This window comes from Microcaecilia unicolor, chromosome 3, assembly GCF_901765095.1.
Source record: "Microcaecilia unicolor chromosome 3, aMicUni1.1, whole genome shotgun sequence".
In the NCBI taxonomy this organism is placed as follows: domain Eukaryota; kingdom Metazoa; phylum Chordata; class Amphibia; order Gymnophiona; family Siphonopidae; genus Microcaecilia; species Microcaecilia unicolor.
In genome coordinates, this window is record NC_044033.1 from 373,743,098 (window position 1) to 373,756,286 (window position 13,189).

The 13,189-nt window shown below is 44.4% G+C and overlaps 1 protein-coding gene across 2 annotated transcripts in view; it reads right to left on the reverse strand.

Annotated features, from left to right (window-relative positions):
* LOC115466983 (uridine-cytidine kinase-like 1) overlaps positions 1–13,189 on the reverse strand; it is a 114,352-nt gene that overhangs the window by 40,998 nt on the left and 60,165 nt on the right. The window contains exon 8 of one of the 2 annotated variants that reach the window (XM_030198593.1): positions 4,578–4,597. The exons of the other annotated variant lie outside the window; for it this stretch is intronic. Within the exon in view, the coding sequence (XP_030054453.1) occupies positions 4,578–4,597 (20 nt within the window). The remainder of the gene's footprint in view (positions 1–4,577; positions 4,598–13,189) is intronic. 2 annotated transcript variants of the gene reach the window in all.

The following is a 13,189-nucleotide window of genomic DNA, read 5'->3' on the forward strand; positions in this document are numbered from 1 at the left end:
AATTCAGATATTTGATGGTGGATTGCAAACTAACTTATGTTATCAATAACCAGCAATCTATTCTCTCAATCACGTTTGTGTAGGTTTTTTAATGGAGGAAAAAAGACTTCAGAAGCTCAACCAGTTGACTTCGCCTGGTTGATACCAAATTATCCTAAGTTCAAGGAACCTCCTTGTATTTAACAGGATATATGGATAAGCTCTTCATTAGTCTTAAAAAACCTCCCTTACAGACTTTATTATTGATACAATTATCTTAAATGCACTTATCTGAGCTCTAATCAGGTCGGGGACGCTCTACATTAAGCTTCTGCTTCGCTTCGTGCTTCTTTAGGAGCGATAGCCTCCGCCTTTCACCATGCCCTTAGATCATGCTTCCTTGGCAGTTTCCGCTGCAGTGCCCTGACCGTTACCAGAGGATGGACCCGAACACCTTCACTGGGACTCATGTTCCTTGAATAGAGTCATGTCCCCTTCTGCGGTCACCTTGAAAGGACAGGGCTGCTGAAAAAACCTGCTCTGCTGCCACTAACTCTGCCAGGGCAGCAATGTCAAGCTTCTTGGCTGCCTCTACCTACACCTTTGCCTGGCTTTTAACTTATCCTCTAGCAGCCTCAACACCTTAGCTTCTCCTAGGCTCCTGACTAGCTTATCCAGCTCTCTCCAAACAAAAGTATACCCTTGAAGGGAAACTTGCTCAATTTTGATTTGGAGGCTATGCCTGCTAACCACCTCGGAGCCACAAGAACCTCTGATCCGCCACCAATATGGGCACCGACTTTGAAGAAGCTCTAAGCAAATCACAAGCATCTGTATAAAGGAGGACCCATCTCAATTTTAGAAAACTTCTAAGTTCACCAACACTGACACGTCCTCCAGCCTGTTGAGAACTGTCTCTATGTAAAGAAAACAAGCCCTAGTCACTAAGCCTCTGCAAATAGCCGCTTGTATAACCAAGGCAGAAACATCAACACTCTTTCAGCAGGGTCTCCATCCTATGGTCCTGAGGATCCTCTAGAGCCATGCCACCAACTTGGCTTGTTCCGCTACAAAATACTATATGGTCTAGCACCGTTCTACCTATACCAACATGTGATTTTTGACATGTCAGTTAGAAATCGTAGGCTATATAGTTCCAATTACATAGGCTTCCCTTCTCCAAAGGATAAAAAGTGGCTAAAGTTGTTGGAGCTCTCTTGGGCATTTCAATTTGTTAAAATTTGAAATAATATTTCCATTCTACTCTTTACTGCTCATTTTTATTTAGACTTTAGGAAAAACACCAAAATTGGTTATTTAGAAAATTTGTGTTATATAAGGCTATGTAATTCCTCCGATTACTGTTTTTATTATGCTTAGTTATGTATAACCATCCTGGAGGTCTGCTCCAGCTTCTTTTTTCTTGCTAGCCGCTTTGAACTGTGAGGCTACAGCGGAATATAAGATCATGTGTTAATGTTAATCTTCTTAGTTACCGCATCCACCATCAGGGGCTGCAAGGTATCCCTATCTTGTTCCGAAAATGGGTATGACCTCACCATGGACTATGCCACTCTAAATGGTGTATCCATAAAATTCCATTTTGTCTGTGTCAATAATTACCCTGATATCCTAATGCACAGATGCCCTTCAAAAGTGGATCCACCTTATGGGTTGTCACTCCATGTGGGTCAACCTCAAAATTTAAGAGCCAAGATACCTGCATAATGATCTCTTGCAGCTCATCCTGTGAAAGATATGTACCACTGATATGTATCTTCTCCTGTGGGCAAATGCTCCATCCAGGGATCCTGCCCTTGACCTCACATAGTTCTTGAGATTCCTCACCCAGAACGGAATCTTGCTCAGACACTATAGAACCTTCTTCCAAAAGGTCCTCCTCTATGTCCAATCCCTGCCTCTTCAGGGCACTGGTGCCCCTTCCCCCTCAAAGGAAACTCTGCATCAGGGTTGGCTGACCCCCCCCCCCCCCAGTTTTCCTGAAATAAAAGGCCTTGTACATGGTCAAGATAAAGTCTGGGGAAAACTTCACCCCCAAGGTCTCCCACTCCTCACTAGCGTGCCCCTGTCCCTCCAGGAGTGGTACCACTTCCAGCTGAGGTGGCAGATCCGTAGCCGGCATGAGTTCCAAGATGGTGGCAGCTCCTGCCAAAGTCTGAAGTACACCGCATATTTGCCTAATCACAGTGCCTGCGGCTCTCCAGTATAAGCTGTGAATCTATACCAGTCAATACTGCTGGACTTCTACCCTAAAGTGCATCGCAGGACTTGTGGAAAATCCACTATTTCTGGGATAAGCAGTATAGAATGTTTTGTACATTTTGGGGATATTGCCAGGTATTTGTGACCTGGATTGGCCACTGTTGGAAACAGGATGCTGGGCTTGATGGACCTTTGGTCTTTCCCAGTATGGCAATACTTATGTGCAGCTCTGAATCCATGCAGTCTCCAGTGACCACACGCCTTACAGCAGGGGGTGGGCAATCTCAGTCCTTGAGGGTTGCAACCCCATTGGGTTTTCAGGATTTTCACAATGAATATGCACGAGATCTTTTTGCATACACTGCCTCCATTGTATGAAAATAGATATTATGCATATTCATTGGGGAAATGCTAAAATCCCAACGGCCCTCAAGGACCAAGGCTGCCTATCCCTCTCTTAAAGCGTCTAAGCTTATGATGCACTTTGCAGGCTGCACACATTGCCTCACTCCCTGGTATCAAGCACTGTGGAACTCCGCTGTAAACAGCCCAGGATAGCACACAGGCAACACAGCACTGCAAGGATTCAGTTAGTTTCTCTATTGTTTGTTTGCTTTTGTTTATCCCCCCCCCCCCCCACACACACACAGTGTAAACACTGTTCCCAGAGGTACTGAAGACCAACTGCTCACAAGAGGCTAAGGGAGGTTTATTTATTTATTTGGTCCACTTGTATCCCACATTTTCCCAGCTTATGCGGGCTCAATGTGGGTAACAAAGTTACAAGAAAATTACATAATACAACAGGAGAAAATTGTTCCAGTAATAGGATACAAAGAAGAACAGAGGAGCTAAAATAAGAGAATACAGATGGGAAAACAGGAGCAACCAAGGAGAAGCTGACAGAGAGTAAAGAGCAGGTGAACTACCAAAACAGGAAAAAAAGAGGTTAAACAACATTGCTGACTTCGGGGTAGGCTTTAGTAAACAAATAAGTTTTTAAGTTTTTTAAAAGTTTGATGATCCGATGACTCTTTCAAGAGTCTCGGCAAAGCATTCCAGGTTCGTGGACTGATGAACGAGAAGGAAGAAGCGTACAGCGACTTATATTTCAGATTCCCGCATGAAGGATATTGCAGGTTAAGATAAGTTCTAGATGACACCATGGAATTTCTTGCAGGCAAATCAATCAAATCATACATGTACACTGGTGCTTCGCCGTAAATGATCTTGTGAGTTAAGGCACAGATCTTGAAATCAATACGGTCCTTAATGGGAAGCCAGTGAAGTCTCACACGAAGAGGCTGCACACTGTCGAAGCGTGATTTACCAAAGAACAGTCTGGCTGTGGTGTTTTGAACCGTCTGGAGCTTCTTTAGAATATAGTGTGTACAACCAGCGAAAATGCCACTGCAGTAGTCAATGTGGCTTAAGACCAGGGAATGAATCAGGGTTCGAAAAATATCTTTTGGCAGGAGCTGTTTGATGCGTTTAAGCTTCCACAAAGACAAGAACTCTGGCCCTCTCAATCCCTCCCCCAATATTTGGGGGGGGGGGGGGGGGGGAGGAACTAAGCAGGAAAGCTCAGGCAGAAAGGGAGGGGGAGAGAACTGTCCACCCAGGTGTATCACCCTCAGATCTCAGCTCCTCTCAGCCAAAAATTCACACTAGCCTTACAGTGCTCATTGGGAGAGAGAGAAATCAATAAGATGTACTTTTAAAATATGACAAACAACCCCCCCCCCCAAAAAAAAAAAAATAAAAATAAAAATAAAAAAATAAGGGACCCCCCCCCTGGAAAGGGACTACCTCTTCTGGGCCTTACCCATTAAATACACAGACTTACCATGTCCACCATCTGCTGGAAACTTAGAAATACTGACTCACTGAGAACTGCACAGGACAGTTATAAGCTCACTCAGAAGTCAGGAGTTCTCAGTAGGAATGCATAACCCATCAGTCTGGACCAATCTGGAGGGACAGGAAGAAAGAGTTTTTAACCAGTCAGCAGAGCAAATGTTGCCCAAAAGCCACTATCAGGTTATCCCCCTTGGCTTTCAAAAGCGGAGTGCACAATTAACAGTGTTTTTCTTCCTTTTATTAAAAACAAATACATCCAAAGTTTAGTAAGTAAATAAGGAAAATTCACACACATAAAATAAAGTCAACAGCAAATTAGTGAAGGGTGAGGAGAGGAAGGAGGCAAGGAGCAAAGACAAGCAGTGAAGAGATAAGAAAAAAAAAAACACAAAGCCCAATGGAAAAAAAAAATAAACAAACAAAACCCACACCAAAAAAAATTACCCTTCCCCAAATTCAATTATCTAGAAAGCCTTGCAATGACACAAGAAGCAAACTGAGAAGTTTATCCTCACACATCCCAGCGCAGTTTCCTCTGTTGGAGTTGCGATTTTTTTTCAACATTGGGGACAAGTCACAACAGATGGATTAAAAAAAAAAAAAAAGAGAAGACAGTCCATTAGACAGTGGCATAGAGATGACGGCGGCATCCTGGATTACAGACCAGGAGAAGGGAGAGAGAAGCTGCCCAAACAAGATGAACCCTTATACCTTTCTACTCACATACTACTTCAGAGAAAAAGATTAATACAGCAGGTTTCTTTTTTTTTTTTCCCCTATCTTTTTTCTTTTCTTTTTTGAATAAAGGGATTTGGGCAGCTTCTCTGCTCCGGCTCTTCAGATGGCATCTAGAACCTGCTCCTGGGCTCAAGCTCTTCCTTAATGTTTCTACTTTTCCATACTAGGAAACCAATCTCATTCCAGAATAAAGGGCCCATAAGGATCTTGCAATGTAAGTGTGTGGAAAGGGTGACTAGGTGATATAAATAAAACAGCTAACAGAAACAATAACCATGTCCTCCCAAGTGTCTGGCATGAACGAGCATAGAGGTGAGTGCCAGTGACACAATTCAAGATGCCACCCGAGTGTCTCTAAGGGTACCTCCGGCGTCCCTTTCATAGTAAAGAAAAAGGGAAAAAGCAGGGAGAATCCTCTGTGGAGCACTAGCACAAATTCAAGGAACCCAGAATCTACCTGCTCCATCGCAGAGGAACAAACAATCATGTGAGTAGATGCACTAAGGAGAAATTAGGTCTAACTTGATCATTTTCTTTCCATTAGTCCTTCCCACTATTCCAGAACCTGTGGGACAGTTGTGTCCACCAACCAGCAAGTGGAGAAAGAGAACTGAAAACAGAGCTGAGACAGCTTTCTCTTGGCATCCAGTCCAGCTCTTCAGTATTTATGCAGACAAGCATTAAGGAGAAACTAAGAACACACACAACAACCTTAAACAATTCGATAATCTAACACTAACCAGACGAGCAAACAGGTGTGAACCTCTCATCTATGGACAACTTATAGAGAACAGGAGATATGCAGGAAGCACCATGCAAGAAGACAGTCAGGTGGGACCTCTGGAATAGTGGGAAGAACTAGTGGAAAGAAAATGATCAGGTATGACCTAACTTCTCCTTCCATTATGTAGCTTCCCACTATTCCAGAACCTGTGGGATGTTCAAAAGCAATCCCTAGAGTGGGTGGGATCCTGATGCTGCAGCCCTGAGGACCAAAGCCACAAAACTGGCTTCTGAGTGCACTGCAAAGGTATGTAGCGCTGACCATGTCACCGCCTTGTAAATATACGCCGCAGATAGTAAGGTAGTCTCTGCCCAGGGTGTCGCTGTACACCTCGTAGAATGAGCCCACAAGGCCTGAGGAGCCTTCTTCCTGCAAACAAATAAGCTGATGCTATAGTCTCCCTCATACATCTAGCAATTGAGGGCTTGGAAGCCACGAGGCCAAGCTTCTGTTTACCAAAAAGCACAAACAGCCTTTCCGATTTGTGAAACTCATTTGTGACTTCCAGATAACTGAGGACTCTATGCACATCAAGAAACTTCAAGGAAGAATACTGAGTCTTTTTGACTCTCTATGAAAGAAGGATGCTCCACAGATGGGTTGTGATGAAATGCTGATACCAGTTTCAGAAGAAAGGAAGAAGCCGTGCACAGGGAGACTCCTGCCTCCGAAAAGCAAAGAAATAGATCCCAAGAGAGAGACTAAAGCTCTGAAACCCTGTGTGCTGAAGCAAAAGCCACCAAGAACGTAAGATCTTTCAAGGAGGCCTTCTGGAGTGGTTCAAAAGGAGGCTTCTGAAGAGATCGAAGGACTAAATTAAGGTTCCTCTCTGGACACCACATACAAAAAAAGAGAGGCTACAAGTGGCCTGCTCCCTGCATGAATCGAATGACATCTGGGTGAGCCGCAAGAGATGTCTTCTGTAGTCGGCCCATGAAAAAGGCCAAAGCCGCAACCTGAACTTTTAAAGATCCCAATGCCAATCCTTTCTGAAGACCTGTCTGAAGAAGTACTACAAAGTGCATGATCTGAGCAGAGAAAGGAGATATTCCGCACTCAGAACAGCAGTCCTCTAATGTGCTCCACACCCTCGCATACTCCATGGATGCAGAGCATTCCTGAGCCTAAAGCAAGCTAGCACTGACCAAATCAGAATAATATTTTTGTCTCAACTGAGCCCTTTCAACAGCCAAGCCATAAGACCATCGGACCTTGCTTCAGTAGGCTATGTACCTGTGGAAGATGGAGAGGACCCCATCTAGCAATCAAATCAGGCCCACGTACCATGGCTAATCTGGGGTTACAAGAATTATTCGACCCAGGTTCAATGCGATGCTTTTCAACATACAGTCTACCATGGGCCAAGGATGGAAAACACAGTAGATGCGTCTCCAGCCAGGACTGCAGTAGAGCATCAATCCCTATTAAGCCTGGTTATTTCCAACGACTGAAGAACTTGAGCAATTTAGCATTCCTTTTCATTGCCATCAAGTCCAGAAAGTGGAGAACCCCATCGGTCCACTATCAGCTGAAAACACTGACTGGATAGTTCCCATTCTCCTGGGTCCAAGAATTGCCTGCTGAGAAAGTCTGCCTCCATATTAAGTACACCATAATATGACCTGAGATTTCAGAGATAAGAGACTGATCGTTATGTCAATACTCTTTTGGCATCTCTGATAGAGCTGTTTTTCTAAATTAATTAAGGTGATCTCCTATGTATGAAATTTCAGTTCATCTCAGCACATATCAAATATTATCAATTAAACTTGTGAGTAAAGGATTGTTGTATAGCCTCTGAAGCAGCCCTGTCGGGCGAAACACGGCCTGTGTCGGGCTATTTATGTATATATAACTTCAGGTTTTAATAATAAATTACTGTTTTATTTTTGCGATCTGCTTCGTTTGTTTTCCATCTGCCGAAAATAAGAAAATTTTTCTCCACTCAACTCAAGAGGGAGGCTGCCTCCACTGCCACTGGACTGCTGTGGGTCCCGCCTTGCTTGTTGGTAAAAGCAGGAATCTCAGAGGCAGCGGTTTAGACCTATGAGATCTAAGACTGGACAAAAAGTGCCTACTTTCTTCGGGACAATGAAGTAGACAGAGTATCTGCCTTGTCCCTGTTTGGCCGGGGGAACTGGAACAATGGCCCGGAGAGCCAGCAAGGAATCTATGGTGGTCTGAAAATTGACTGCCTTGGTTCCCTTCCAACAAGGAGACTGAAGGAGAGTAGCGACCAGGCTGGAGAACTCCAACTTATACCCTTCTGTAAGAATATCCAGAGCCCACTGGTCTGACATGATTTTGGTTAACTCTTCCCAAAACTCCTGAAGACGTCCTCCCACTAGAGGAAAAGAATGGACCAGCCTCGTATCATTGTGAAGCTCTGGAGGCTTTGGGTGCTCTAGTTGACTGGAAGGAAGACTTCCTGTCTGCACGAAAGGAAGATTGGCATGCCTGAATGTGGGACTACTGACCATATTGCTGATGATCAGGTCGGTACCATCTGTTATCTCAAAATAGAGAGCCCCCTAAACATGGACGACCAAAGCTTTCAGCTCATCCTCCAACAACCGCTGTGGCTTAGTTTCCCCCAGGTCTTTCACCGAGTTACTCTTATGAAACTACCTCAGTACTTTCGGATCATCCCCCTCCTGAAGAGGGAGCTCTCCCTTCCTCTAACAGCTCTTTCGACAATGGCTCCTCTGAATAGACCAAGGCCACATTAGATAAAGAGGGAGAAGCAGAGATAAGTAGTAGTAGTAGATAGCCTCATCTGCCCCTCCTGGATGTCTAAATGAGATCTCTTAAGAGAAGCAGCGGGGCACAAAAAAAACACACACTTTGCAGCAATTCTGACTGTACCTGCTTCAGTAAATACGCCTGTTGTAAGAGCAACAAACTCTGGAAAAAAGAGATCCTGATGCCGCTGAATGCTTCGTCAAGCTCTGAGGCTGTAAAATGGTGGCTATGCTCCGTGCATGATTGGACAGAGGTTGCTGCTCACTGCTGGTTGGCCCCAACAAAATGGCGCCTGCTCCCATGCTCTCCTGCATCAAACTGCGCACCGGCCCTGCCGGACAGCCCAAAGACCTGGCATATTCAGATGACAAATCCAAAGATGTGCTGCCACTGACTGTTTCTTCCTCATTCTGCAGGATTCCCAGCTTGCACGCACTGCAATGTTTTGGCACTGGCCAGTGGGTCCCACAATGGGAACACTGTTCAACTGCCTCTGCAGGAGTCACCATTCACCCCGACTGTCACAAGCACAGCACAACATGTCCCAAGCGGTGTGTCAGGATCCCTCTCCTGCACCAAGTAGAACCTGCCGCCCTCCACGTGGTTCTGAGTCAAACTCAAGTCAGACTTAACATTACCGGCTGCTCCCCCCAAGCTGACAGTTTCCACAAGTCATACCACAGATGAGAAAGGCACAGAACTGATACTCTGCCACACACTCTCCAGCAAACCTCTTTTCTTCTCCTTTCTTTCCCCCTCCCCCCACTTCAAGGTTGTTGTGCTGGAAAAAGTAGAGCTCTACAGGAAAGAGTGGAGAGGTGAAGGAAGGGAATAAGTAAATTCACAAGACACCAGAGACAAGAATCTGAAGATCTCCAGATATGACTCTGCAAACTTAAGCTACCCACAAAGCTCAACTGGAGAACAGTTGACCAACTGGACCAGGAGCAAAGCACTCAGACCCAGAGACTGAAAAGCATGTCCATCCACCTGCTGGAGACAGAAATTACTGAGGAGTTGGACTGGATGCCAAGAGAGAGATGTCTCAGCTCAATTTTCAGTTCTTTATTTCCATCTGCTGGTTGATGGACATGACTATCCCCCAGTTTCTGGAATAGTGGGAAGCTACATAACAGAAAGTGCTGATTTTGTATGTACACATTATGTGAATGTTTGTATGGTATTATGTGAATGAGAATGCAAATGGAAAACAAAGAAAATGTTACAGCTCTTAGGTTGTGGTGTTTTATTTGCCGACAGTAAGAGTTGAACTATTGTGCTGTGGCCATAAGTGGATAAAACAAAGCTACTTGTATCTGTAGCATGTGTTCTCGGAGGACAGTGGAACTTGAATCCTCACTCATGGGTGATATCATTGATGGAGTTCAACATGGGAAACAGTATTCCAGTAACTTTTTCAAGAAGCATTTTGGCTGGCTCACTGTGCATGCACACCCATTCCCGCCTGTTGCTGTGACATAGGATTTCTTCAATCTATTATTAGCTAAAGGAATACAACTCCTTGGATAGGTGGGAGAGTTGTGAGGATTCAAGTCCTGTGTCCTCAACTTTTAAAGGTAAGTAACTTCATTTATATTGAGGATAAGCAGGACAGTGAATCCTCACTTCAACAAAAAAAAAAAAGGGGAGGAAAGAATAGAAGTGGAAATGCAACAGGCTGACACTAATATTTATGGTAGCAAAAGGCTTTTTTTTTAAACCATTTTTTTCTTTTTCTTTGGGGGGGGGGGGGGGGGGGAGGCAGCCTGAAACTAAAAGAAAAGGACCTGGGGGGAGAGAGGGGAATGACTTTGTTCTATACCTCAAATTGGTTCTAGAGGACTGTCTGGCCAAATCTGTCACATAGAGTCCTGTCAGTAGTGGAATGTGAATGCATGGAGAGATATCTCAGTCATCGTTCCATAAATCTTCTCTATGGAGGCTGACCTCAAGTAGGCTACCGACACAGCCAGAGCTCTGCCATTATAAGCCATGAAATGACCCTCTAAGAGCAGTGGATCTCAACCCAGTCTTCAGGACACACATAGCCAGTCCAGTTTTCAGGATATGCACAACAAATATGCATAAGATTGATTTGCATGTACTACCTCCATTGTAAAATCTATTTCATGCATATTCATTGTGGATATCCTGAAAACTGGACAGGCTGAGAGTGTGTCCTGAGGACAGGGTTGAGAATCCGTGCTCTAGAGTCAGCCCAGTCTGGGCATAATTGAAGGAAATGCTGTCTGTAGGCAAGTGGAAAGTATGCGTTTGCTGATGGCAGCCTCCATTGTTCATCATTTATTAAAATTTCCTATACCACTTCGTTTGCCACACAAGTCTAGGTGGTTAACAATACACAAATGAACAGAAAAAAATTAAGAAAGGAACTCCATTTTATAATAGGAAAGACGCAGTCACACCAAATACATACATACCAAAAGTACAACAAATTCTAAAATATATAAATTGTTTTGCAACGTCTCTCTCTGCATTCGCCTGTCCCACCCCAGAAGAAATTTAGAAAGGCAAGAAAAGAAAAAGATCAGTTATTCCTCATGGCCTTTATCAAAAGCCTGCTTAAAAAAGTTTTTAATAATGAGTGGAATTGAGAATATGATGTCATGGAATGTAGGGACAAAGGAAGTGTGTTCCAAAGAGCAGGTGCATGAAAAGGCCGATTTCCTGGTAGATTCTCAATGTGCCTGGACAGGACTGAGCCACCCTCTCAACGGGCACCAAGGAGCAAGTGTTGGAAACTCCTGGCTCTTTTAAGAGCAGCATCAACCATCATAAAATGGTGAGGAAGTTGCTACTTCTCGAATCCCAGAGCCTTCTGGTTCTATGTATAGAATTGAGCTTCTTAACAGGAAATACATTCTCATCTGTACATCCCTTTATGATTCTGTGAATAGGTACTGTCACAGCTTCTGATGGAGGGTGAATGACAAGGAATTTGAGGATATCTAATGTTTATGCCCTGGGCTTCTCCTCTGTCTCTAACTGAAATGGGATGGCCTGAGCCATCTCTCATATAAAATCAATGAAAGAAACCTCCTCTGGTGGGGAGGGAAATAAGAGACCAGTGGATGTCTCCTCTAAGAAGATCCCTGGATCGTCATCAGACTCCCAGGAGTGCTCTGACTCAAATTCACAGATGTAATCAGCTGGTGAGGTCTCTCTGACAGAACCATCAGGCCTCCTACAGTGTTGAGACACCAATGATTCCCAGTGCCTCTGAAGTTTCCTCCCCTGATGAACTGGAAAGGAAAACCTATACAGCTGACCTAGATTCCCAAGCCCCCTTCAGGCCTCGGTGCTCAAACTTCTCGTTCAGGCAGGGCATACATCTTGTCATGCTTAGTGCTGCTCTATGAATGTTGGCCTGATGAGAGGTCACCTGATAACTGGATGTCTTTGCTGGTCTGCCACAATGGCATCCAACCAGTAATTTAATCAGTAAAATTTCAACAAATTATAATCCAAGGGAAATAAGACTTTTGTTAACTGCATGGCACAAAAGTGCCCTTGACAAATAATCTTTTATCTATTCTCAGTACCAACAACAACCCTGCCCATGAGTTCTAACATTCATGTATTTTTGGAACTAGTTTAACTCAGTTCCCATAGGACAAAGTTCAATCAAACACACCTCACTCCCAGAGGTGGGTAGGTCAGCTTTCACGGTAGAAAAAGAACATAACCAAAATATCTTCAGGACATTCCTTTAAATAAAAGCCTCAGAGTGGTTGGGTGCTCTTTAGTAGGTTTATAAGTTTAAATCAAGTTCTCAATAATATTCAGTACTCCTCCAAAGTTTACAGTCTTAGGCTTTCTTCCAAGATAAGTTTGTCAAAATAAGGGTGCTTTACAAACCTCTGCCAGCCCAGGTTTCAGCTGCAGAGAATCCTGTTTTTCAACTGTCTCAGCCAGAGGTGCCTGGAACTTCCCCGTCCACAGTACAAGCCTGAAATATGTCTTTTCCTCTTTAAACACCATGTACGTAAAGTCCTCCCCCTCTAGCGGACTCCCCAAAAAAGGAACTTGTCTCCCCTTTCCAAATTCTGTGTCAGTTAATTTGCTCCAGCAAAGATTAAAGTAGTCGCTACATAGAGCTGGAACCCCCCCTCCCTCCTAAAGTACACAGTAACTGTGTCAACAAAACTTATCCCCCCTCCCCAGTCTTAAAGCAGAACAGGAACCAAACTCGCTTGGTCTGGGGTGAAGACCGTACTGCCTATGCTCCCACGGAAACCCATTGGTCTCTTCTCTCCCTCCCCCCTTCCCCAAGCACAGATGCAGGTATTATTAATTTTCTTTTAGATTTATCCTTCAAGCTGCTTTACTGAGCACGTAGATTAGAATATACAGTCCTTGGAGTTTGTTTTCCAGGGAAAGCTAACCTACCAGAAGAAGCCTTCGGATGGTGCCCCCTCCCCCCACCTTTCCCTGTCATAGTCTCAAGTATTGACTGAATTGTCCCTGCTTTCAACATCTTTTGAAGCTACAGAATTATACCGTGAAGAAGTGCCCCATCTGCTCCTTGAACTTCTGCATAAGCTGCTCTTCGAAAGCTGCCATTGACAAAGGTGTGGGGGATCACAATAAGAATGGCCACATCCTCCTGATTCACTTGAGGAGTATTGGAACCAGGGTCTCGGTTCTGTGGAGACTGGCACACCCTCTGACAGCATGGAGGATGAGTGGTCCTCATGTCAAGGGTGCTTCAAGGACATCGGCAACCTTAGTGCTCTCAAAGCCATGCTCCGATAGGGAGCGATGTCGAGACTCCTCAGTCTCTGAACAATGAAGAAATCAATTCCTTCCTCTTCTTCAGGTGAGAACTGAACAATGACTGCT